Source organism: Salvelinus namaycush, chromosome 26 (genome assembly GCF_016432855.1).
Source record: "Salvelinus namaycush isolate Seneca chromosome 26, SaNama_1.0, whole genome shotgun sequence".
Lineage (NCBI taxonomy): Eukaryota > Metazoa > Chordata > Actinopteri > Salmoniformes > Salmonidae > Salvelinus > Salvelinus namaycush.
This window is the reverse complement of record NC_052332.1, coordinates 13,177,045-13,198,411: the sequence shown is the minus strand read 5'-3', so window position 1 is coordinate 13,198,411 and position 21,367 is coordinate 13,177,045. Positions and strand designations below refer to the sequence as shown.

Genomic DNA, 21,367 nt, shown 5'->3' with positions numbered 1-21,367 from the left:
CCCAACAAACAGTTCTTGTGCTGATGTTCCTTCCAGAGGCAGTTGGGAATTCAGTAGTGAGTGTTTCAACCGCGCTTCAGCACTCAGCGGTTGAGAGCTTGTGTGGCCTACCACTTTGCAATGTTTGTCTATGGAGATCGCATGGCTGTGTGCTCAATTTTTATATACCTGTCGGAAACGGGTGTGGCTGAAATGGCCAAATCCACTATTTTGAAGAGGTGTCCACACACTTTTGTGTATATGGTGTATATATCTTATTCTAGTTAAGGCTGATGCTATTTAACTACTGCTATACACACCTTTTCTATACTGTGTTTCACACCATTTTATATATATATGACATTGCTCATTCTGATATTTCTTAATTTCTAAACATTTTTGGGGATGTGTGTATTGTTAGGTATTACTGCACTGTTGGAGCTAGAAACAAAAGAAAATTGCTGCACCTGCGATAACATCTGCAAAATATGTGTACGCAACCAATTTTTTATTCATTTGATGCCCCATAGTGCATTAGCGACAAATAGCTGGAAAGGGAGAGCACGCCAACTCTCTCTCCCTCTCTCTTTGTGTCTGTTTCCCTCTTGCTCTTTCTTTCTGTGTGTGTGCCTGTCTGTTGTATATTGGGCTGATGTCAGCTCACTTGACAAGGAAGCAAAGCACGAAGACGTAAAAAAAACTAGATGAATCATGACTTCTTGTTGTTGACATGGGGTCAAGATAAGAAAGACTTTGGATATTCTTGGATTGGAAAGCAAAGCAGTGTTCTAAACTAAGGGAAGGAATTTTAAAGCCTTGCTGAACTAAAAGCTAGTGAATGCAGGTAATTCATGTAATAGAGTGCACGAACAGCACAACAACTTTCAAGACAAATGCAGAGCGATTTCCACACAATTTATCTCTCAGCAGTGTTCCTTTGTTGCCTCTCTCTCGAAGAAGACTAAATATGTGATGGTGTTTTTTTTAATATATATATATTTTTTTACATTGGATAAAAGTAGTGACTCGGAAATAGAAAATGGTATATCATACACTGAAGTTGAGGAACAATAGAAAGTAATTATACTTTGAAAGTTGATAAACTTGAGAAAATGGCCCTTGATTGTTTTGGTACACGTACTCGAGAGCTCTTCTTTGTCTACACCCATTCAGCATCGTTCACACCCTCTTAAACCTTAGCCCCAAGCATCTCTTTAAGGATTCACATGTTAGGCCTTGTGCTAAACAGAGTGAGTAGTGTAGTAAACAACCAAAGATTCAAGACTAAAAGTAATAAAAGTAGTAGCCTACAGTAAGGTAAAACTTCAGGTAAAAATACACTATCTAGTCCTTGGCCTACAGTGGATCCTCCTTTAGAAGTTGCGAGCTTACACCACGGGACTTAGAGGTATTTTGTGGGTTAGTATGGTACCCTGCGTCACCACTTCATTGCTCCAGACCAGCGCAAGGGGGAGTTAGAGCACTGATTATGCTTTTGGGTCCTACTGTGTGTCTAACTGACATTGAATGGGTGACATAAACCTAAATAGAAACTGATAATTGTTCACGACTTCGGTGTTACAGTAAGGTTTTTATTATTATATTTTGTTAGGATTATTTTGCTCTTACTGTAGTACTTTAGGCCACTCCCGACCGGTCACATTGTACAGTATCTGAGTTGTGCAACGGTCTAAGACACTGTGTTGCTACAGATGCTGTTTCAATACCCGTGCCGCCCTCGACTGGGAGACCCATGACTAGGTTTTTCTCCCTCTAAAAACAGAAATAGATCATTCTAAATAACAAACTGGCTTTATTTACAAATTAGTAACAATGTTTCACCCCATGTTCAATAATGGCCTTTTCTCGCTCATTTGACATTATTTGAAAACAAAATCATCTCCAATATTACTAATAATGGCGCTGACTAGGGAAACGTTCCTGCTGTTCTTAGTGCCAGTCTGCACGTTCAAACTAAAACAATGTAACTAATAATGGCATCTTTATGCTTTCGATAATAAAATAATGATAAAAAAATACTCTTTCAAAATGCCAACGTTTATTTAGTTATGGATCCATAACGAATTACTATGGGAATAAATATCACTGAATTACAGAAATATCCTCTATGTAATTATTGGGGGAGAGTCACGGCATATGTTTCGATATAGTGTAGGTGACATAAGTCTCACTAGTGTTGAGTAATGTGCTGTTAAAAGTGGTGTAGGACTTATTTATTTAAAGAGCATATTGTAGTTAGAAGCAATAGGATTTGAAGCAAAAGCCTACAACTATTTTAGCACCATTTCGCGCTGCTCTGAGACAGGCATGGGGACTGGTCTTGATAAATCAATGACGTTTTTATTTTCACTGAATCTCAGTTTGGGTATTGGTTAGACTATATTTAGAAAATGAGGGTGCAGAAATGTTATGCTCTTTGTGTAACCTTTATTTAACTAGTCAGTTAAGAATACATTTGTATTTACAACGACAGCCTACTCTTTAATCCCCGTCGGGGAATTGAACCCCGGTCTGGTCTCTCATGTGCCCTGCCCGCAAGACATGGGGATTCTTTAGCTAAATAGCCCAGTACTGTACTGCCGACCGTCACGTTGTACGGCGCCATATTGTCCGTTCCATCCTAACGGAAACCCAGAGGGTTTTTCTTGGAATGGAAACACCATAATATTAATTAAGCAAGTACCAATCAAAAGTTTGGAGACACATACTCATTCCAGGATTTTTCTTTATTTTTACTATTTTCTAATAACACATATGGAATCAGTTAAGAGCAAATTCTTATTTACAAGGACAGCCTACTCCTTCCTCCCCGTTGGGGAATTGAACCCCGGTCTCCCGCGTTTCTGCATTCTCTAGTACAGCCATTATTGAAGGTACTTGAGGTCACCGAGAAAGTCTGGACATGGCCTGCTCTCTCTTATGTAAGGAATTAGGCACTTTCCCATGTTTACTACAGTATGTATTTTAGGCTATGTTTACTTGTCAGACTGCACAGTAGCCTAATAAACAAATGCAGGTGGCTTATCTTCAAAATGCTTTATTATCCAAATGTAAAAGCATGTACTGTATTTCTTCATCAGCATCTTTATGCTTTTGTTAATAAAATTATAAAAATACTCTTTCAAAATGCAGATGTTGATTTAGTTATGGATCCATAACAAATAATTATGGGAATAAGTATCACTGAAAACAGAAATATTAGAACAAAGTTGTCTAATGAAGGCAAACAAAATTGTTTCTTACTGGAAAATACTATTTCAAACACATGGTCACGTTGTACAGCATCATTATGGCTATTAGCGGGTCTATATTTTGGCCTTTATAAATATTATTTTGGCCTTTATTCAGATTACAATCGTTAACTGTCGTTATTTTTAAGACAAAATAATCTCCCAAATATCGTTATATATAGCCTTCCCGCTGTGGATGTCTATTTCAGCAACGTTTCGCGCTGCTCTGAGACAAGCATGGAGAAACGTAAATGTTCAATTATATTCCATGATATTCTTAAAATATGTGTTGACTGAATATAAGCAAGTGATGTCTGCTAAATAATCAAGTTGGGTTTCTCCAGAAAAAATTAATTCTAGATAACAAACTGGCTTTATTTACAAATTAGTGAGTATGTGTCACCCCATGTTCAAGAATTGCCTTTTTCTCGCTAACCCTAGGTTAAATGAAAACGTAATCTCCAAAATATCGTTACTTTTTAAACAAAGTGATTATTAATTAATTTAGAATTATATAAAAGCCCCTTAGATATTCTCACAGTACCTAACGAAAATGCCCCTTAGATATTCATTTAGAGTCCTCCAATCCTCTAAATGTACTTATTGATTTTTTTTTTTTAGATATACTGCAGGCCTACCATAGGCAAAATGAGTATTGGTTACACTACAATTAGGGTGTGGAAATGTTATGCCCCTTAGATATTAATTTAGAATCCTCCAATCCTCTTATGCTGTAGCCTACTCCCGACCGTCACATTGTACGGCGCAATATTTTCCATTCCATCCCCGAGGGTTTTGTTTCTCGTTTTTCTCGGAATAGAAACACCATAATGTTAATCAAATGAATTAAGCCAAATTTCTTAAAATCAATCCAATGAACCATGTTATTACAAAAAAGGTTTTAAATTCTCTGTTAATGTCAATATGGGAGACTATCAAATGCTTCTCAAAGTTGCCCTCTGATGGTCAAACTAGCACTAACTTGCATTAACATAAAAAATGGCTGACAATTAAATAACGTGCCATAGAATGCTGCAGCAGCCCGCAAGGTGTGCTGCAGTATGACACAACTTTTAAAGGAGGAACCACTGTATATCCTAATCTGACTTTGGTACAGGTCATATTGTTCTTCACGTTACCGTCTCTGGTAAAACCACTATATCAAATAAAATCGAAGTGTATTTGTCACGTGCACAGGATACAGAATGTGTAAATGGTAAACTGAAATGGTTACTTGCATAGTAGCAATATCAAAAACAGAAAGTGGCCAGATGATTAACATATTATAACTATTTTATAATTATTAGATGACGCTTACCCAGACACACTTGTCTAAATTGATGGGTCATGTGAAAGAAATACTATAACCACCCCCCAGCTACATCTAGGTAAGTGGATATGTCACTATTGTCTAGACATGTAGACATGTTCATGAAATACAATAGATGTATTCACCCCCAGACACACCTAGCTAACTTGATGGGTCATGTAATCATCTGACAAAGTGGAGTCTTTTGTTTAGACATGTAGCTAGCTAAACAATGAACCGGCATAATCCCAACTCATACTACTACCAATACTCCCGAGTGGGCTCCCGAGGGGCGCAGCGGTCTAAAACACTGCAGCTCAGTGCTAGAGTCGTCACTACAGACTCCTTGGTTCGAATCCAGGCTGTATCATTATTGGCCGTGATTGGGAGTCCCATTTGGCCGGTGTAGGCCATCATTGTAAATAAGAATTTGTTCTTAACTGACTTGCCTAGTTAAATAAAGGGTAAATAAAAAATACAAACATTGCCATAGCTGTAGTATGAATATGCAGGTAGCTAAAACTAACCAACTAGGTTCAATGTTAGCTAGCTAACATGAGGCTATAACTAGCAATGCAAATGGATTTCTGATTTGAATAGTATTACTACACAGATCATATACGTAACGTTTGCTAGCGAGCCAGCAAGCTAACATTCGCTAGCTAACAGTATGCTTTAACTTGCAATGAAAATGACTTTCTGACCAAATTTGAAACTTATAATATCTGAAAATGTAGCAAGACATACCTGTATACATGGATGAAAGCTTTACGGCAGACTGGAACCATTTAACTATGTTTTGTTTGTAGCTACATCGTGTTTGACCAGCGTTGTCAAGTCACTCTGGTTCACACTGACCGTGGCGTGTGCAGAAAGTAGCCCATCACAACTTTTTCCAAATGATCTGTCGATAGCGCCTGCTAAATTCAGGGCATCAATGTTGTTGAGAAAAGTAGCAAAACTGTTGTAGTTCTCAATGACTAATGTTATGTCTTTCAAAAACTCTGTGGTAGAAAGGAATATCAACACATACTGAGCAGTTCACGTTATATACAGAATCATGCTACATAGCAGACCAATCCAAACTCATCTCCCATCCATTAACTCAGCCAATCATGGCTAGCGGGAAGGTTCCTGACTTTTTCCCTGGCTAAACCAACTTGGCTCGTAATTTAACCATTTTCTTATTCATATTTACAGATGGAATACAAGTTTGTTATTAAGGCATAAGCAATATCACATGTTCCAGAAGGCATTTCTGCCAAGACACGCATTTTGATAAAAAACATATTTAAAAAATACATTAAAATGCCTCTCCTTTTGAAGTAGTGACGTGCGACATACGCCTTGCTTTCTGAAACGGGTCACATGTTGTCACAGCTCCTAAACCTGGCATTACCTTTTTCACGCAACAACAAACTGGGGTTTGTTTAATAAAAACGCTAAGTTCCATTGCGGGAAGAGACCGATGGCTGGCTAGCTAGCGAAGTGCCGATTTCACATGGAGAACAACAATGGCAGTGAATGAGGCTACGATGGACAGGTTTATCACTGAGACTTGCAAACCTAGCATGGAGCTGTTCCAGGAATCTCATACATCTGCAGCACACAGCTTAGTCAGCACTGGCCTACTTTCTCTCTATCATCTTTGCCCAGGGCTCCTTTATCCCCAGTTTGAAGCATCATTAGACAATCATGTTTTTTACTTTTTCTCTCCCCCTTTCAAATCTGTCATTCTGAGTTGTATACCATGTCAAAGGAAAAGAACACTCATGAAGGCTGTCATGCTAAAATGGGTGTTGGTTTTCAACATTAGAAGCCTTTGTCAACATCCATTTGTACTCCAAGAGTGGCACAATATCTCTAATATAGCCTGTACTGTGTAGTGGCAAAGCATACCACCATCCAACTGACATAAAACAATAAGCTAGCTAGCTAGCTGTTGCCGTTGCCTGGCCCTGTAACTGCCACTCCAGTTAAACAGACTGTTGTGATTGCTTTGTGGGGGTAAACTGTCTCTATGAGAATGGGGACATAGAGTGGGGGACTTCGGGAGTAGATTGAGCAGATGTTTAATCACAATACTTTAGGGGTGTGGGTGTGTGTGCAGAGATGGGCCGTTGTGGGTGTGTCCACTGGGCAGAAGTGTGGCACTCTCTTGGTATAAATAGACTGGGTTAAACCTGATCCTCGTTGACTGAGCACATGGGAACCGGATATTATTCAGTTGGCTATCCAGATGAATGTTTCATGGCTGGGAGCCACATCCTGGGTCTTATTAATTTGGCACCAAATGGAAGAACCTACCCGAAATAGGGAGGATTTACTTGAATTTGTCCAATAAGAAACGCTTGTTTTTGTTTTCTGTTGAAATAGGTTTGCTACGTTGTTCCTTAAAAAATACGACCCTGATGACAGCAGTTATCTCTGTCCCCACCAAGAAAGAGCCAAGATAGGCCTTGCTTTTAGTTTTCTGATGGTTCTTTGGCTTTGGTCTAGGCTACCCTGATTGACATTTCACAATGGGCCGGGCCACATGACTGACCACGAGTTTCCAAAGGTGAAATCCCTTAATGAGTTTGACATAAGGGTAATGCCAACTAATTTCACTGTTTTATCCATAGACATAATATGTGACATCATATTTTGATCTTCTCTCTCAAACCCTCTCTCTCTCTCTCTCAAGACTGATGGCCTTGAGATAGAAGCTGTTTTTCAATCTCTTGGTCCCAGCTTTGATGCACATGTACTGACCTCGCCTTCTGGATGATAGTGGTGTAAACAGGCAGTGGCTCGGATGGTTATTGTCCTTGATCATCTTTTTGGCCGCATCACAGTTTGTCTGTGATGTGTACGCCGAGGAACTTAAAACTTTCCACCTTCTCCACTGCTGTCCCTTCGATATGGATTGGGGGTGCTCCCTCTTCTGTTTCCTGAAGTCCACGATCATCTCCATTGTTTTGTTGATGTTGAGTGAGAGGTTGTTTTCCTGACACCACACTCCGAGGGCCCTCACCTCCTCCCTGTAGGCTGTCTCGTCGTTGTTGGTAATCAAGCCTACTACTGTTGTGTCGTCTGCAAACTTGATGATTGAGTTGGAGGCGTGCATGGCCATGCAGTCGTGGGTGAACAGGAAGTACAGGAGAGGGCTGAGCACACACCCTTTTGGGGCCCCAGTGTTGAGGGTCAACGAAGTGGAGATGTTGTTTCCTACCTTCACCACCAGGGGGCAGCCCGTCAAAGTTCAGGACCCAGTTGCACAGGGCGGGGTTGAGACCCAGGGCCTCCAGCTTGACGATGAGCTTGGAGGGTACTATGGTGTTGAATGCTGAGCTGTAGTCAATGAAAAGCATTCTTTCATAGGTATTATTTTTGTCCAGATGGGATAGGGCAGTGTGATGGCGATTGCATCATCTGTGGACCTGTATGGTCGGTATGCAAACTGAAGTGGGTCTAGGGTGGCCGGTAAGGTGACGGTGATATGATCCTTGACTCTCTAAGCACATCATGATGACAGAAGTGCTACGAGGCGGTAGTCATTTAGTTCAGTTATCTTTGCCTACTTGGGTACAGGAACGATGGTAGCCATTGTGGAAATATGGCTGAATTTAAACAATGTAGTTATTCTCTCACCTAGTCTATCGGAGTGCAAGATTGAGATTTATTGATTCTACAAAGCCTTTCACATCTATGTGAAGTGTCAAGGATAGGGGCCAAGGGTAGATATGGAATTGAGCCATTATGTTGAAAATTCTACAGCAGAAAAATGGCTAGTGTTCTGAGGAGAATGCCTGAAGCACATCTAATGCAATCCTCTCACATGGCAGTGACTCCTCACTGAGAGAGCATTAAGATCGGAGCACCCCTTGGTGCAATGTCAACTGTAGCAGCTGCCTCGCCACAGACCTGACAGACAGCGTGCGTGTGTGTGACACACCGAGTATACTCCTGTATATCCTTGTCTGTGAAATGACACTGTCCTCTAGCCATGATGCGGCACACTACTGCGCCGTACTCTCACTCGCGCTCTATCAAAGCCTCAGCTCCTATCCTAAAATACTGAAATGGACAAGATGTCTAGTTATATTTACACTGTATGAAATGTGCTTCAATGTCAGCTTAATACTCTGAAATGACATGTCTCTCTGCTGAGCTGGAGGTTGCGCAATCACAGTCTCATTGAGGTCTGACCTTGCAGTGAATTGTCCCATGTTTTAAGGAATGGGGTATTTTCTCATTCTGTGTCATCTGGGAAGGCTATATACTGCAGTGTGATGTGGGTATTGATGTCTGTAGTGAAAATACATTGAGTATACAAAACATTAAGAACACCTGCTCTTTCCATGACATCGACTGACCAGATGAATCAAATCAAATTGTATTTGTCACTTGCGCCAAATACAACAGGTATAGATAGACCTTACAGTGAAATGCTTACTTACAAGCCCTTAACCAACAATGCAGTTTTAAGAAAATACCTTTTAAAAAAGAAAGAGATAAGAAAATGAAATAATTAAGGAGCAGCAGTAAATAACAATAGCGGGGCTATATACCAAGGGTACCGGTTCAGAGTCAATGTGTCAATGTGCAGGGGCACCGGTGTCGAGGTAATTGAGGTGAAAGCTATGATTGATCTCTTATTGATGTCACTTGTTAAATCCACTTCAATCAGTGTAGATGAAGGGGAGGAGATGGGCTAAATAAGGATTTTTAAGCCTTGAGACAATTGAGACATGCGTTGTATATGTATGCCATTCAGAGGGTGAATGAGCAAGACAAAATATTTAAGTGCCTATGGTAGTAGGTGCCAGGCGCACCGGTTTGTGCATTTACCCCTAAGATTGAAACATTTCCACGAGTCATGTTTCTCCAAACCTTTTCTTGTGTACATTACTGAAGTCCCCTGTTGGGATTCAAAATACCCCACCCTTATGAGTCAGAATAAAAACATGAATGAATGACAGGGTAATATCAAAGTCATCAGATGTTTTACATTTACAAAATACACAGTAGGCTTCCCAATTCTTCCGCACTGTGGCAGTAGGCTAGAGTGCTTCGTCAGACTGGATACTAGTGTTACATCTTCGCTAGCTAAGCCCGGCTAAATAAGAGGATATGATTCGTTAGCAGTTAGCATGACATTTATAGAGCTACTGTACCCGGCACCTGTCAGTTCTTAATTTCCTCCTGAGGCAACCCAGCCAGCATGCTCTTTAAAGGACCCTCGTTGTTTTTATAGATATGATTTATACATTTTTCTCATATTTTCACTTGTCTTATTGATGTACAGTATGTAAAGGGATTTTAACATCTTCAAAACTACTGTATAAGTACAATGTTTTATTAGTAGTAGACCTACATTGACTGTGATGCTGGATGCTGGCAACCATTAGTCGTACAGATTGTGGAAACGGTGCAGAGGATGGTATGCCAGACAATGTACTAACAGTTGTTTATGAAATGATAGTAGGCCTATATTGTTTACTGTCAAGCAATTGAAGAGCAGTTTTTGGCTGTTCAATATTTATTCGGTGAGCAATAGGCATATTAGTCGGACAAATCAAACTGGCCATCTAATGATTCAGGGAGTGGCTACAGTAGTTTGCATCTGCCTTTGTTTTCATTGAGTAAGTACAGTAGACCTGTCCATCTTTTAAAACTATTTTTAACTAGACCTAGGGCTGTGACGTCATGGGAAAAAAATACAAAAACACATATATAAAAAAAATTATAATATATATAGATTTTTTATACACATTTTCTCCTTTCATCCGCCCTGTTTCCACTGGCACTTAAAATTAAGGCCAAATTTGAGCTGGCTCGAATGGAATTCTCAAATTCGAACTGGGTCAAGGGAAACCCGGGCTAGTGCAGTTTCACAGCTGCTGCCAGCTCGATTAGAATTTGGGTTAGTGACACCGTTACTATGCAACCACCAAGCTGATCACTGCTGGATGTTGACAACGTTTAGCTAGCTCGTCTGGGCTTGTTGCTGTTAGCTAGCACATGGACAAGCAGTAGTCAGACATGACACAACATAACCGTCAGTTACACAGGTATACGGTAATTGTGCCAGCCCTGACTAGACCTATATTTTATGTGTTCACTGAATATGCTAATTGACTTTCCCCAATAGAATCATCACTTACCTCTTTCTACATGAAAGTCACTGTTAACTGAATTTGCTCACTACCAGCTGTGCAGTATTTTTAGCTTCCTCCGGGTGTAGAATCAGGTCTGCAGCGTTTAATAATCCACAGACAAGGCCCATCTTCGACTAACCAGAGGCACTAACGAGGACTTTTTTCATTATGAATCCGTTACTCATGTTGCTGTGACTGCCTGGTCATGTAGTGCTCGGGGGGTTATATGATGTTTAATGGATCCTGCTGGTTGGGGCCTGCTAGGACAGGATTGGCCTATAGGAGATATCTGGTTGGTCACATTGGTTTATATGAGAGACATGGGCTGAGTTTAGACAGGCAGCCTAATTATGATAGTCTTTTTCACTAATTAGTCTTTTGAGCAGCATTGAAAAAGATCTGATGTGAAAAGATCTGATGTGATTGGTCAAAATACCAATTAGTGGAAAAATATCAGAATTGGGCTGCGTGTGTTAACACAGCCATGGTGGGTCACATTGGCCTATAGGAGATTATCTGGTGGTACCTTCTGTGGCAGATTGGCCTATAGGGGAAGATCTGGTGGGTCACATTGACCTATAGGAGAGATCTGGGCCTCTAGAATTGGGTTATGTGGACTTGCAAAGCTCTAGGTAGAAGTTCCCCACAGATGTAGGGTCACCTTATTCTGCTCCAGCCCTAGCCTTCCCTTAGGGGGAAATGGCATCTAGGGCAACTTCATCATAGTCCAAGTGCTAACCTATATCAATCTAAGAACGAGGGAAAAAAGTGTTGAAGAGTTTCCATGTCTTTAATGTTTTTCTTTTAGTGTGTACTGGAAGTCTTTTTTGTGGATGTGAGTGATGTATTAGTGCAGTGAAATGTCAAGTGCATCTTAAGTAGCTACGATTACATCTGGCATGTTTCCTTAGACAATAAAGCACTCTGACTGACTCGCTGGCTGACAAAGAGGCTTTGTTGCCTCTTTCTCGCCAGTTTAGCTGTCTAACCTCTTACTGTCTGTGTTTTCATAGCTGCAGGACGAGCAACAGAAAAAGCCTGATAGGAAGTGGTCAGTCTTCGGCGCTTCCGCGACCTCACTCCCCCCTCTCATCGCATACAGGTAAGGCTTGTCTATGTGTGAATAATTGTTGTACTGTACAGTACAGGCATCTGTTTTGATGGGTGTGTGTGAAGTGCCCGATTGAGTAAAAGACAGAATGAATGTTGTTGTGCTTGCAAAGAGGCTTTGGTTGGCCAGTGTGTTCTACCCCTGAATGAAGGCCATTGTCTGTGGGTAAATGCAGAAGCAGTCTGGAAAAGCCACTCTTCAGAAGTGCAATCTATTTCTGATTCATTAGCCACCCACAAGATCCTCCTCTGTCTCGCTCTCTCTGTAGACCTTTACCACAACACACTGTCTGAAATGTTAGCAACCTGTCTTCTACAACAAAAGTGACAAACTAGCTGTTTCTGCAAGAAATCTTTTCCAATTATTTTTTATTAGAATTGCAAATGCTTTCACTGAAACCGATTTCAAAGGAGGATGGGATCTGAAAATAATGTAAGACGATGTGAAATACAGCACATCTCTCTGATGGTACAACTATTTTAGTAAAATTTTGGTTGTAGCCTGGTGTCCAGATGCAAGTGAGTCTAGGCTACTTTGGTCCAATCTGTAAACTGAAGGCAGTCTAACTGCATTATTTCAGAATCATACTTAAAAACATTCTGACAGTGTAGTGAAAAATAAAAAATCAGCACATTATAGTTGGGTTGCACATAAGGCAAAAGCAGGCTGAGTAAATGATAGGCTTTTCGTGGTACAGCCGAAGACAAGTCTCTGATGCCAGTGGTTAAAAAGGGTGAGTGCTCTGTGCTATCGGAGCGCTGGCATTGGAACCAGCAGGGATTGTGATTGTAATGGTTCAAGAAGTGGCGGGCCTCGTGAAGGAAATGCACAGGGAGGAGAGGGTGGACTTAATCTATTCCAGCCTGGGTGTTTTATTTCCTGACAGGCCAAACACTGATAACGGCCCTCTGTTTGCGTAGTCAGACATTCTTGCCTTGCTAGAGAGCTCATTCCTTAAGATGAACTATGTGAGAATTAGTGACGGTAATGACAGGGCTGAACTATGGGAGAATTTCACTGGCTGCCACGGACGTATTGCAAGTACATGTACATTTGGTAAGAGCGTTGTTTCCAGTTGTCATGTTAGTTGCAGTGGTTGTCACCGTTTTGGCATTTAGGTGATGGCTGGAGTGTGTGCCTACAGTACCCATTTTACTTTGACATATTGTTCACTGCGCTTTTCTTCAGTAAAATAAACTCAGCAAAAAAAGAAACGTCCTCTCACTGTCAACTGCGTTTATTTTCAGCAAACTTAACATGTGTAAATATTTGTATGAACATAACAAGATTCGACAACTGAGACATAAACTGAACAAGTTCCACAGACATGTGACTAACAGAAATTGAATAATATGTCCCTGAACAAAGGGGGGGTCAAAATCAAAAGTAACAGTCAGTATCTGCTGTGGCCACCAGCTGCATTAAGTACTGCAGTGCAACTCCTCCTCATGGACTGCACCAGATTTGCCAGTTCTTGCTGTGAGATGTTACCCCACTCTTCCACCAAGGCACCTGCAAGTTCCCATACATTTATGGGGGGAATGGCCCTAGCCCTTATCCTCCGATCCAACAAGTCCCAGACGTGCTCAATGGGATTGAGATCCGGTCTCTTCGCTAGCCATGGCAGAACACTGACATTCCTGTCTTGCAGGAAATCACGAGCAGTATGACTGGTGGCATTGTCATGCTGGAGGGTCATGTCAAGATGAGCCTGCAGGAAGGGTACCACATGAGGGAGGAGGATGTCTTCCCTGTAACACACAGTGTTGAGATTGCCTGCAATGACAACAAGCTCAGTCCGATGATGCTGTGACACACTGCCGCAGACCATGACGGACCCTCCACCTCCAAATCGATCTCGCTCCAGAGTACAGGCCTTGGTGTAACGCTCATTCCTTCAACGATAAACGTGAATCCGAACATCACCCCTGGTGAGACAAAACCACGACTCGTCAGAGAAGAGCACTTTTGCCAGTCCTGTCTGGTCCAGCAACGGTTGGTTTGTGCCCGTAGGCAACGTTGTTACCGGTGATGTCTGGTGGGGACCTGCCTTACAACAGGCCTACAAGCGCTCAGTCCAGCCTCTCTCATTCTATTGCGGACAGTCTGATCACTGATGGAGGGATTGTGCGTTCCTGGTGTAACTCGGGCAGTTGTTGTTGCCATCCTGTACCTGTCCCGCAGGTGTGATGTTCGGATGTACCGATCCTGTGCAGGTGTTGTTACACGTGGTCTGCCACTGCGAGGACAATCAGCTCTCCGTCCTGTCTCCCTGTAGCGCTGTCTTAGGCGTCTCACAATACGTACATTGCAATTTATTGCCCTGTCCACATCTGCAATCCTCATGCCTGCTTGCAGCATGCCTAAGGCACGTTCACACAGATGAGCAGGGACCCTGGGAATATTTATTTCAGCAGAAAGGCCTATTTAGTGTCCTAAGTTTTCATAACTGTGACCTTAATTGCCTACCGTCTGTAAGCTGTTAGTGTCTTGACCATTCCACATGTTCATGACTTGTTTATGGTTCATTGAACAAGCATGGGAAACAGTGTTTAAACCCTTTACAATGAGGATCTGTGAAGTTATTTGGATTTTTGCGAATTATCTTTGAAAGACAGGGTCCTGAAAAGGGGACGTTTCTTTTTTTGCTGAGTTTAGCTATTAAGAATTCTGGATCGTTAGTGAACGCTTTTTTACGTATGAATTAAAAACAGTATTTGGTTTAGATTAAGTCTGCTCAGCATACTCTATTACGACTGCTACTGTTTAAATAAGCAATCCTGGTATCTTTTCTCTAAACACATCAAATTCATCTATATTATTCTGTGTCTACATTGCTATTAGAATTTGATTATACAGGATTAATCTCAAATAATGGATTTGACCTCCATCTGGATTGGGTTAAGTGTTCCTTTTCCTCAGGTGTATTCTATCCCATTCTGGTGATTATTTATTAATGCTCATCAGCTGTGATTAAATTACACCACAATTAAACAGGTGACATTCATCACCATCTAACTAGCCTCGCTCTGTTCCCCTGTACCACCATTGTTACCCCAGTACCGCAAAGCCCTTTTGCTATCGTCAGACTCGTCACAGGGGTTGGACATCTTTGGCCTTAGTTAATTAACTGTTTACTCCCCCCTTCGGCTACAGAGTTAATTATGTCTAATTAACGTTGAACCGATGGTTGGTTCTTAACCTTATCGGTGAGTGAACACAAAGCCTAATTGCTGTCGTTGGGGTAAGCCCCGCAGTTTGATGTGTTGAATAGCCTGAGGCAGTAGCCACAAAACTGTAGGACTGTGGGTAATAAGTGCATGCTGTCCATATGGATGGTGGGTTGGAGGGATAGAGGAATAATTTGAAGGGCTACCCTGGTAGAGGACGCTTCAGGCTCCACTATGGGACATTAAGGTCTGCAATAAAACCCCAAGACCCCGAATATTCGCGTCTGTTAGCTAAGGGCTATAACTATCACCTTATGGATGGCAGAAAATGTGTATTTTATAGCCAGATGTCTTCACCCAGACTGTCTTTGTTTGTAAGCGCCATTTCATTTACATAGCTATTTAGAATACGGTATTAGCCTATAGGCTACTCTTACAGTAGATTGTATTGTCCCTGTACACATGTAGCCCACAGGTCTTTATTCCACATTCAATCCATACATTTTTTATAATTAGTTTTAATCAGCATCCTAGTGCTAGGCAGGTAGTGTACCTTTCATAGAGTACAGTACCTGTCATGCATTTGTGGTGCCTTACAACTAGCACATTTGTAAAACAAATCAGAAGTCCATTCTTCCCCTAGCTCCTTGAGCTGAACGTACTGTACGCTGCTGCCTCGTAGCTTTCAGATGTTTGATATTCAGCTATTTTGTGTGTGCTGCTTTTACAACACATGAAAATCAGCTGCCATTGAAATAAATTGTGTTTGTCTGTTGAGATATTCCTCTGTCTACAAAGACCTTTTTTTTTTCTTTTTTTTTTTAAGATGGGTAATTTCACATTTCTTTTTGCTTTTTGACTGACACCTGGTGGGGGGGGGGGAATTATTCATTGGTTGGGACAATTGCACGTAAACATTTTATTGTAATTTTAAATAAGTAAACGTTTTTTTTGTGTGTGGCATTTCTTGTGTGTCTCCTGATGAATCGAAGCCGATGTAGATTGTTAATATTATGTAGTTACTGATTCAAGCAGAGCAGTCCCATTTGAGAGGCTTTCAGTCTTCCTAGATTAAGCTCCATCAGATAAGAGACAAGGAAGCACAATAAAATCTAAAATGTAGTATAAAGAGACAATAGCTAGTAAATTGATGAAAAAATGTAATTTATCTATGCTGGTTTATTAGACTTTCTATGGTTTTTTATATCAATGAATCAATGTAACACAGTGCTTAGACCAACTCCCAATTTGGTATAGATTTGATTCTATGCTCTAGGCTTATTATTATTATTATTAACTTCATTAATTTCAAATGCTTTTATTTCAGGTTTATGATTTTTTTATTTTTTTTTACTTCTAATCTTCCCTTGTTTCTCTGCTTTTCCTCTGAACAACAGGAACGAGTCCTCAAGACAGCCCCAGAAACTTCTCTCCTAGTGCCTCAGCCCACTTCTCCTTTGCACGAAGGTAATAAGGAAATGCATGTTCTTTGAGTACCTCTGCTCAACTAGCATGCTTGCAAAAAAATGTTTTTTTTGTTTTGTTTAACAATTTCCTGAAAGTAATTCATACTTCAACTCAGTCATAATGTTGCTTTCTCTTGGTAATTATCTGACAGATGGCATAAGAAATGTGGGATACAAAGGAAATACGAATCTTGATAGAAACTGTTTCTAATTATTTTTTTTACAACAAAACCAAATTGTGGTGCTATTATAGTCTGATGCAGACAGTTAACGGTTCTTTTGAGAAGCGAAGGCAGGATCTCACTGTCTTCTGACTGGCTCTTTATACAGAGATATAAATCACAGGCAGGTTCAAGGGTTCAGTCTTTCACAAATAGCCTGAAAGATTTTTTTGTTCTACCCTCACTCAACACATTTTATTTTTATGATTCACAGTCTTTGCCACAGACCAGGCAGGTAACGTCATGTTAGGCCTCAGTTTGCCTTTCCCAACAATGCAGAGAGGAAGAAAATAGAGGAATAATAGAAAAGTAATAACACGTAATAATAAATACACAATGAGTAACGATAACTTGGCTATATACACGGGGTACCAGTACCGAGTCGATATGCGTGGATACGAGGTTGTTTTGGTATACTGTATACAGTGCCTTCGGAAACTATTCAGACCACTTGACTTTTTCAACATTTTGTTACGTTACAGCCTTATTGTAAAATTGATTAAAAAAAAAAAAGTTTTACTCATCAAATCTACACACAATACCCAATAATGACAAACCAAAACTGTTTTTTAGACATTTTTGCAAATTTATTACAAATAAAAAACAGAAATCCCTTAAGTAAGTATTCTGACCCTTTGCTATGAGACTCAAAATTAAGGTCAGGTGCATCTTGTTTCCATTTATCGTCCTTGAGATGTCTCTATAACTTGATTGGAGTCCACCTGAGGTAAATTCAATTGATTGGACATGATTTGGAACGACACACACCTGTCTATATAAGGTTCCACAGTTGACACTCCATGTCGGAGCAAAAACCCATCCATGAGGTCGAAGGAATTGTCCATAGAGTAAAGGGTCTGAAAACTTATTTTTATTTTTTTTTGCAAAAATGTCAAACTGTTTTTGCTTTGTCATTATGGGGTATTGTGTGTAGATTGATGAGGGGGGAAAAAACATTTAGTCCATTTTAGAATAAGGCTGTAACATAACAAAATGTGGAAAAAGTCAAGGGGTCTGATTACTTTCTGAATGCACTGTACCTAGCCATTATACCTGAATCATGAAAATCCCTTTTGATTTGTTTCTATCTGTCCCTACATGTAATCTCATGTATTATTCCTTTGAGAGTTTGTCTTCTTGTTCAGTGTTATTGGTTAGTGCAAAAATAAGGCATCTTATTACTAGGCGTTGGTTACAGGTAGTAGAGGTCAAGGACACTGCTTCAGTAGGCTATTGAAAAGCTGAATATTTTCTACCTTTTCCATCAGATAAGTGAAGGTTGCATATGACATGCCTCTGATCATTACTGCACATAGATCAAAGGTCACCCAGAACCTTTGATTTTTAGGCCTTTGCAAATTTTACTTTGTATATTTTAATCATAAGCTCAGTCAAATAAGGGCAGTTATGTTATGTACAATCCTGGATATTTGAGTATTCTTGTTTTGAATATCATTCATAGGTATTGTAATATACTGTTCATAACTACAGTTCTCATTCCTGATTAGTAATGGATGGGTTTAGGGATGGGTTCAAAGTTAATGGTGACATCTGCCTCGTTCTATCTCTGTTTGTGTGTTTGAGAAGGACTGATGGACGACGCTGGTCTTTGGCATCTCTGCCCTCATCTGGCTATGGCACCAATACACCCAGCTCCACTGTTTCTGTACGTACCATACCTTACCACTCACTTTGCTACAAACACTTAAGAATCAACTCAATGAGTTATTACATGTGTTAGCTAGATTTTAAAAAAGCAATGACAAAAAGGTTGTTAAACCTAAACCCCTTCACATATAATATACCGATGGAAAACCGTTTCCATCCCGCCCCCAAAAAATACAGATACCAAATCACTGGAAATGTAAGAATTCATTTGAATAAAGATGTTTCAATGTGAAATGATAATTTGATAGACTGCCTCTAGTCTGTTCTTCAGTGACCGGTGCTGTACTGTAGGCTATTGGAAGTCAGATGAGGGGTGAACAGATACTCCTGCTAGTGTCTCCCAGGTTGACTCATACCACCAGAAATGTGTTTAGGGCCAGCAGATTTTTTTTAGGGAGTAAACATGGCCCTGACACAAAGCCAACAGCTATGCCCCACACATAAACAAACACACACACGGCAACGTGTCCGTGGCCACGCACTCTTGCACACACATACAGAAACACACGCACATAACCACCCACACCTCTGATCTGTTTACTGACAAAGTCAAATCACACAGGCAGGAAATGGTCAACTCTGAAACCTATGCATCACACTCACACGCAGGATTGACCACACACACAAGCCAAGTAAGCACGCCTCCACACACAAAGTAATGGGTTGTTTGTTTACGGCCATGTTTTATGAGGACATTCATTTAGAGTTGATAAATACTTGATGTTTTGTTGGAGGCTGGTGAGGATTACTGTTAGAGAATTTACTATAGAGAAGGATTGACTGGCAACTGTGTTTGTCCAGGCTATGTTTACACATCTGGTTGCTAAGGGTCTTTGCAGCTCACTTGAAGATGAATCCTTTTTGGATTTTATTTCAGAACAATGTGTTGAGAAGAAAAGGGAAAGTTCACAGTAATTTGTTAGCTTTCATGTACCGTCACAACTATTTCAGCACCCATACGTTTCAGTCCTTCGTTTTCAAGACACTGTAAAAGTGAATAGGTACCGTAATGAACATGTGCCCAATCAAATGAACACAGCAGTCAGAAAAAGCACAAACTCTCCTGGTAACTGCCATTCTCTCGTGCAACGACGTCAAACAAAGCGTTAGCCTCTCGTTCTTCTTTTTATCTTTTCTCGTTCAATGTATATTCATTTCATTTCCAGTCGTCCTGTTCATCACAGGAGAAGCTTCACCAGCTGCCCTTCCAGCCCACGCCGGACGAGCTGCACTTCCTCTCCAAGCACTTCTGCACCGAGAGCATCGCTGGGGATGACCGACGGAGGGGGACCGCGCCCATGCGACCCCGCTCGCGCAGTCTCAGGTACGTACGAAGGCCCGGCAAGGTCACACACCTTTATAGATGCCGAGGATAACGGCCGCTGAAAAGTATCCTCCTTTTATATACTTTTATGTGAATAGTTTTCAAATGAGATTTGATTCAAACTATATCAATGTATTTGTGCTGTAAGATATGTGTTGTAATATAATTACTGATCATTCCTTTGTATTTCTATGTGTTTGCAGCCCTGGAAGATCCCCATCCTGTTGTGATCATGAGATTATTATGATGAACCATGTCTACAAGGAACGCTTTCCTAAGGTGAGGAGCCAACTGAGTTAGATCTATAATGTCGTATTGCCTTCAAGCTAGAATCCTTAATTGAAACAATAACGAATTGAACCCCCCCCCCGCCTGTTTCGCTAAAAACGCTAAGGGATGGGGCTGAAGAAATGTAACCACTCTCAAATTCATAGACAGAGCTATGAATGCAAGTACTGACCTTCCATAATATCAAATGTATAGTTTTAACCATGTTTTGAGGCTATACAGTGTTTGTTTACATTTACCTTGTTTACCTAGTTTTCAATCTTATATTTGGGGATCTAATGGTATACGACAGTTGAACTAAGCGCATGAGGCATTTATAAGTTATATTATTCAAGAATCAATGGGTATATATCATTAATTTATAGGTCCAAAAATGGATGTAACATCTAAGGATTCTAGCATTAGCAATGGTTATTTGTTATCAAAACAAATGCTAATGTCTTAACAGTTGTTGCTGAGAGTTGGTCTTTTTCACCCACAGTTCTTTTCCACCTTTGAACCTTTTCACCCTCTCTCAACACATTCTCTACTTGTAACCCTTTCCACCCCTCTGTGTCTCTCCAGGCCACAGCCCAGATGGAGGAGAGGATCCAGGAGATCATCCGGACGAGCTCCCCGGAGAGCGTGCTGCCACTGGCGGACGGTGTGCTGGGGTTCGCCCACCACCAGATCATCGAGCTGGTCCGCGACTGCCTGGAGAAGAGCCGCCTGGGCCACATCACATCACGCTACTTTTGTGAGCTCACCGACAAGCTGGAGAGGCTCTTCCAGGAGGTGGGTGACATTTTGGGTACATCTCAATAGTGTAATAATAATGAATGTAATGCAAAGTTGTTTGTTTCCCCTTGTGTCCTCTACTCTACAATACAAAACCTGGATTAATGAAGGAAAGGAGATGAGGAAAGTGTGTAGTGTAGAGTGTGGTGCCACCTGCTATCCATGGGGGATATCACTGGTTAACTTTAGCAGCCACTTTAAAAGACATCAATCTTTTACCGTAGTAATAAGTACACTGTAAGTACAATGTCGGTGTACATTACAGCACAGGACTTTGAAACTATCAAACAGATTCTTTCACCAAAATAATTTGGTTTACAGTGCTCCCTTACTTCTGGTATTGTCATTTTCGTAGCACTATTTCTATTCTGTAACTATTAAAAACTTGTTTATAGATGTTTTGTATTTCTCAACGTCCTCTCGCCTCATGCCTGCTTCCTATTATACTCCCTCCCTTTCACTTAATGGTGCTTACAGTCCCGAGCACTGAGCAGCTCACAGGTCCGTGTGAAATGTTGAACGAGTGTGTTCTGTTCTCTGTATCTATAGTCCACGTCTCGGTCGGAGAGCCAGGAGGTGAACTTCATCAAAGAGCTGGTAAAGAAGATCCTCATCGTCATCGCCAGGCCGGCGCGCCTGCTGGAATGCCTGGTATGTCTC

General features: G+C 40.9%; 1 protein-coding gene across 1 annotated transcript in view; it reads left to right on the top strand.

Annotated features, from left to right (window-relative positions):
• The window catches only part of LOC120021883 (microtubule-associated serine/threonine-protein kinase 1-like), an 89,106-nt gene that overhangs the window by 41,795 nt on the left and 25,944 nt on the right, over positions 1-21,367 (top strand). Inside the window, exons 3-9 of the mRNA XM_038965724.1 lie at positions 11,696-11,784; positions 16,361-16,430; positions 18,238-18,316; positions 19,485-19,642; positions 19,846-19,921; positions 20,495-20,704; positions 21,257-21,358. Coding sequence (XP_038821652.1) covers positions 11,696-11,784; positions 16,361-16,430; positions 18,238-18,316; positions 19,485-19,642; positions 19,846-19,921; positions 20,495-20,704; positions 21,257-21,358 — 784 coding nt within the window. The remainder of the gene's footprint in view (positions 1-11,695; positions 11,785-16,360; positions 16,431-18,237; positions 18,317-19,484; positions 19,643-19,845; positions 19,922-20,494; positions 20,705-21,256; positions 21,359-21,367) is intronic.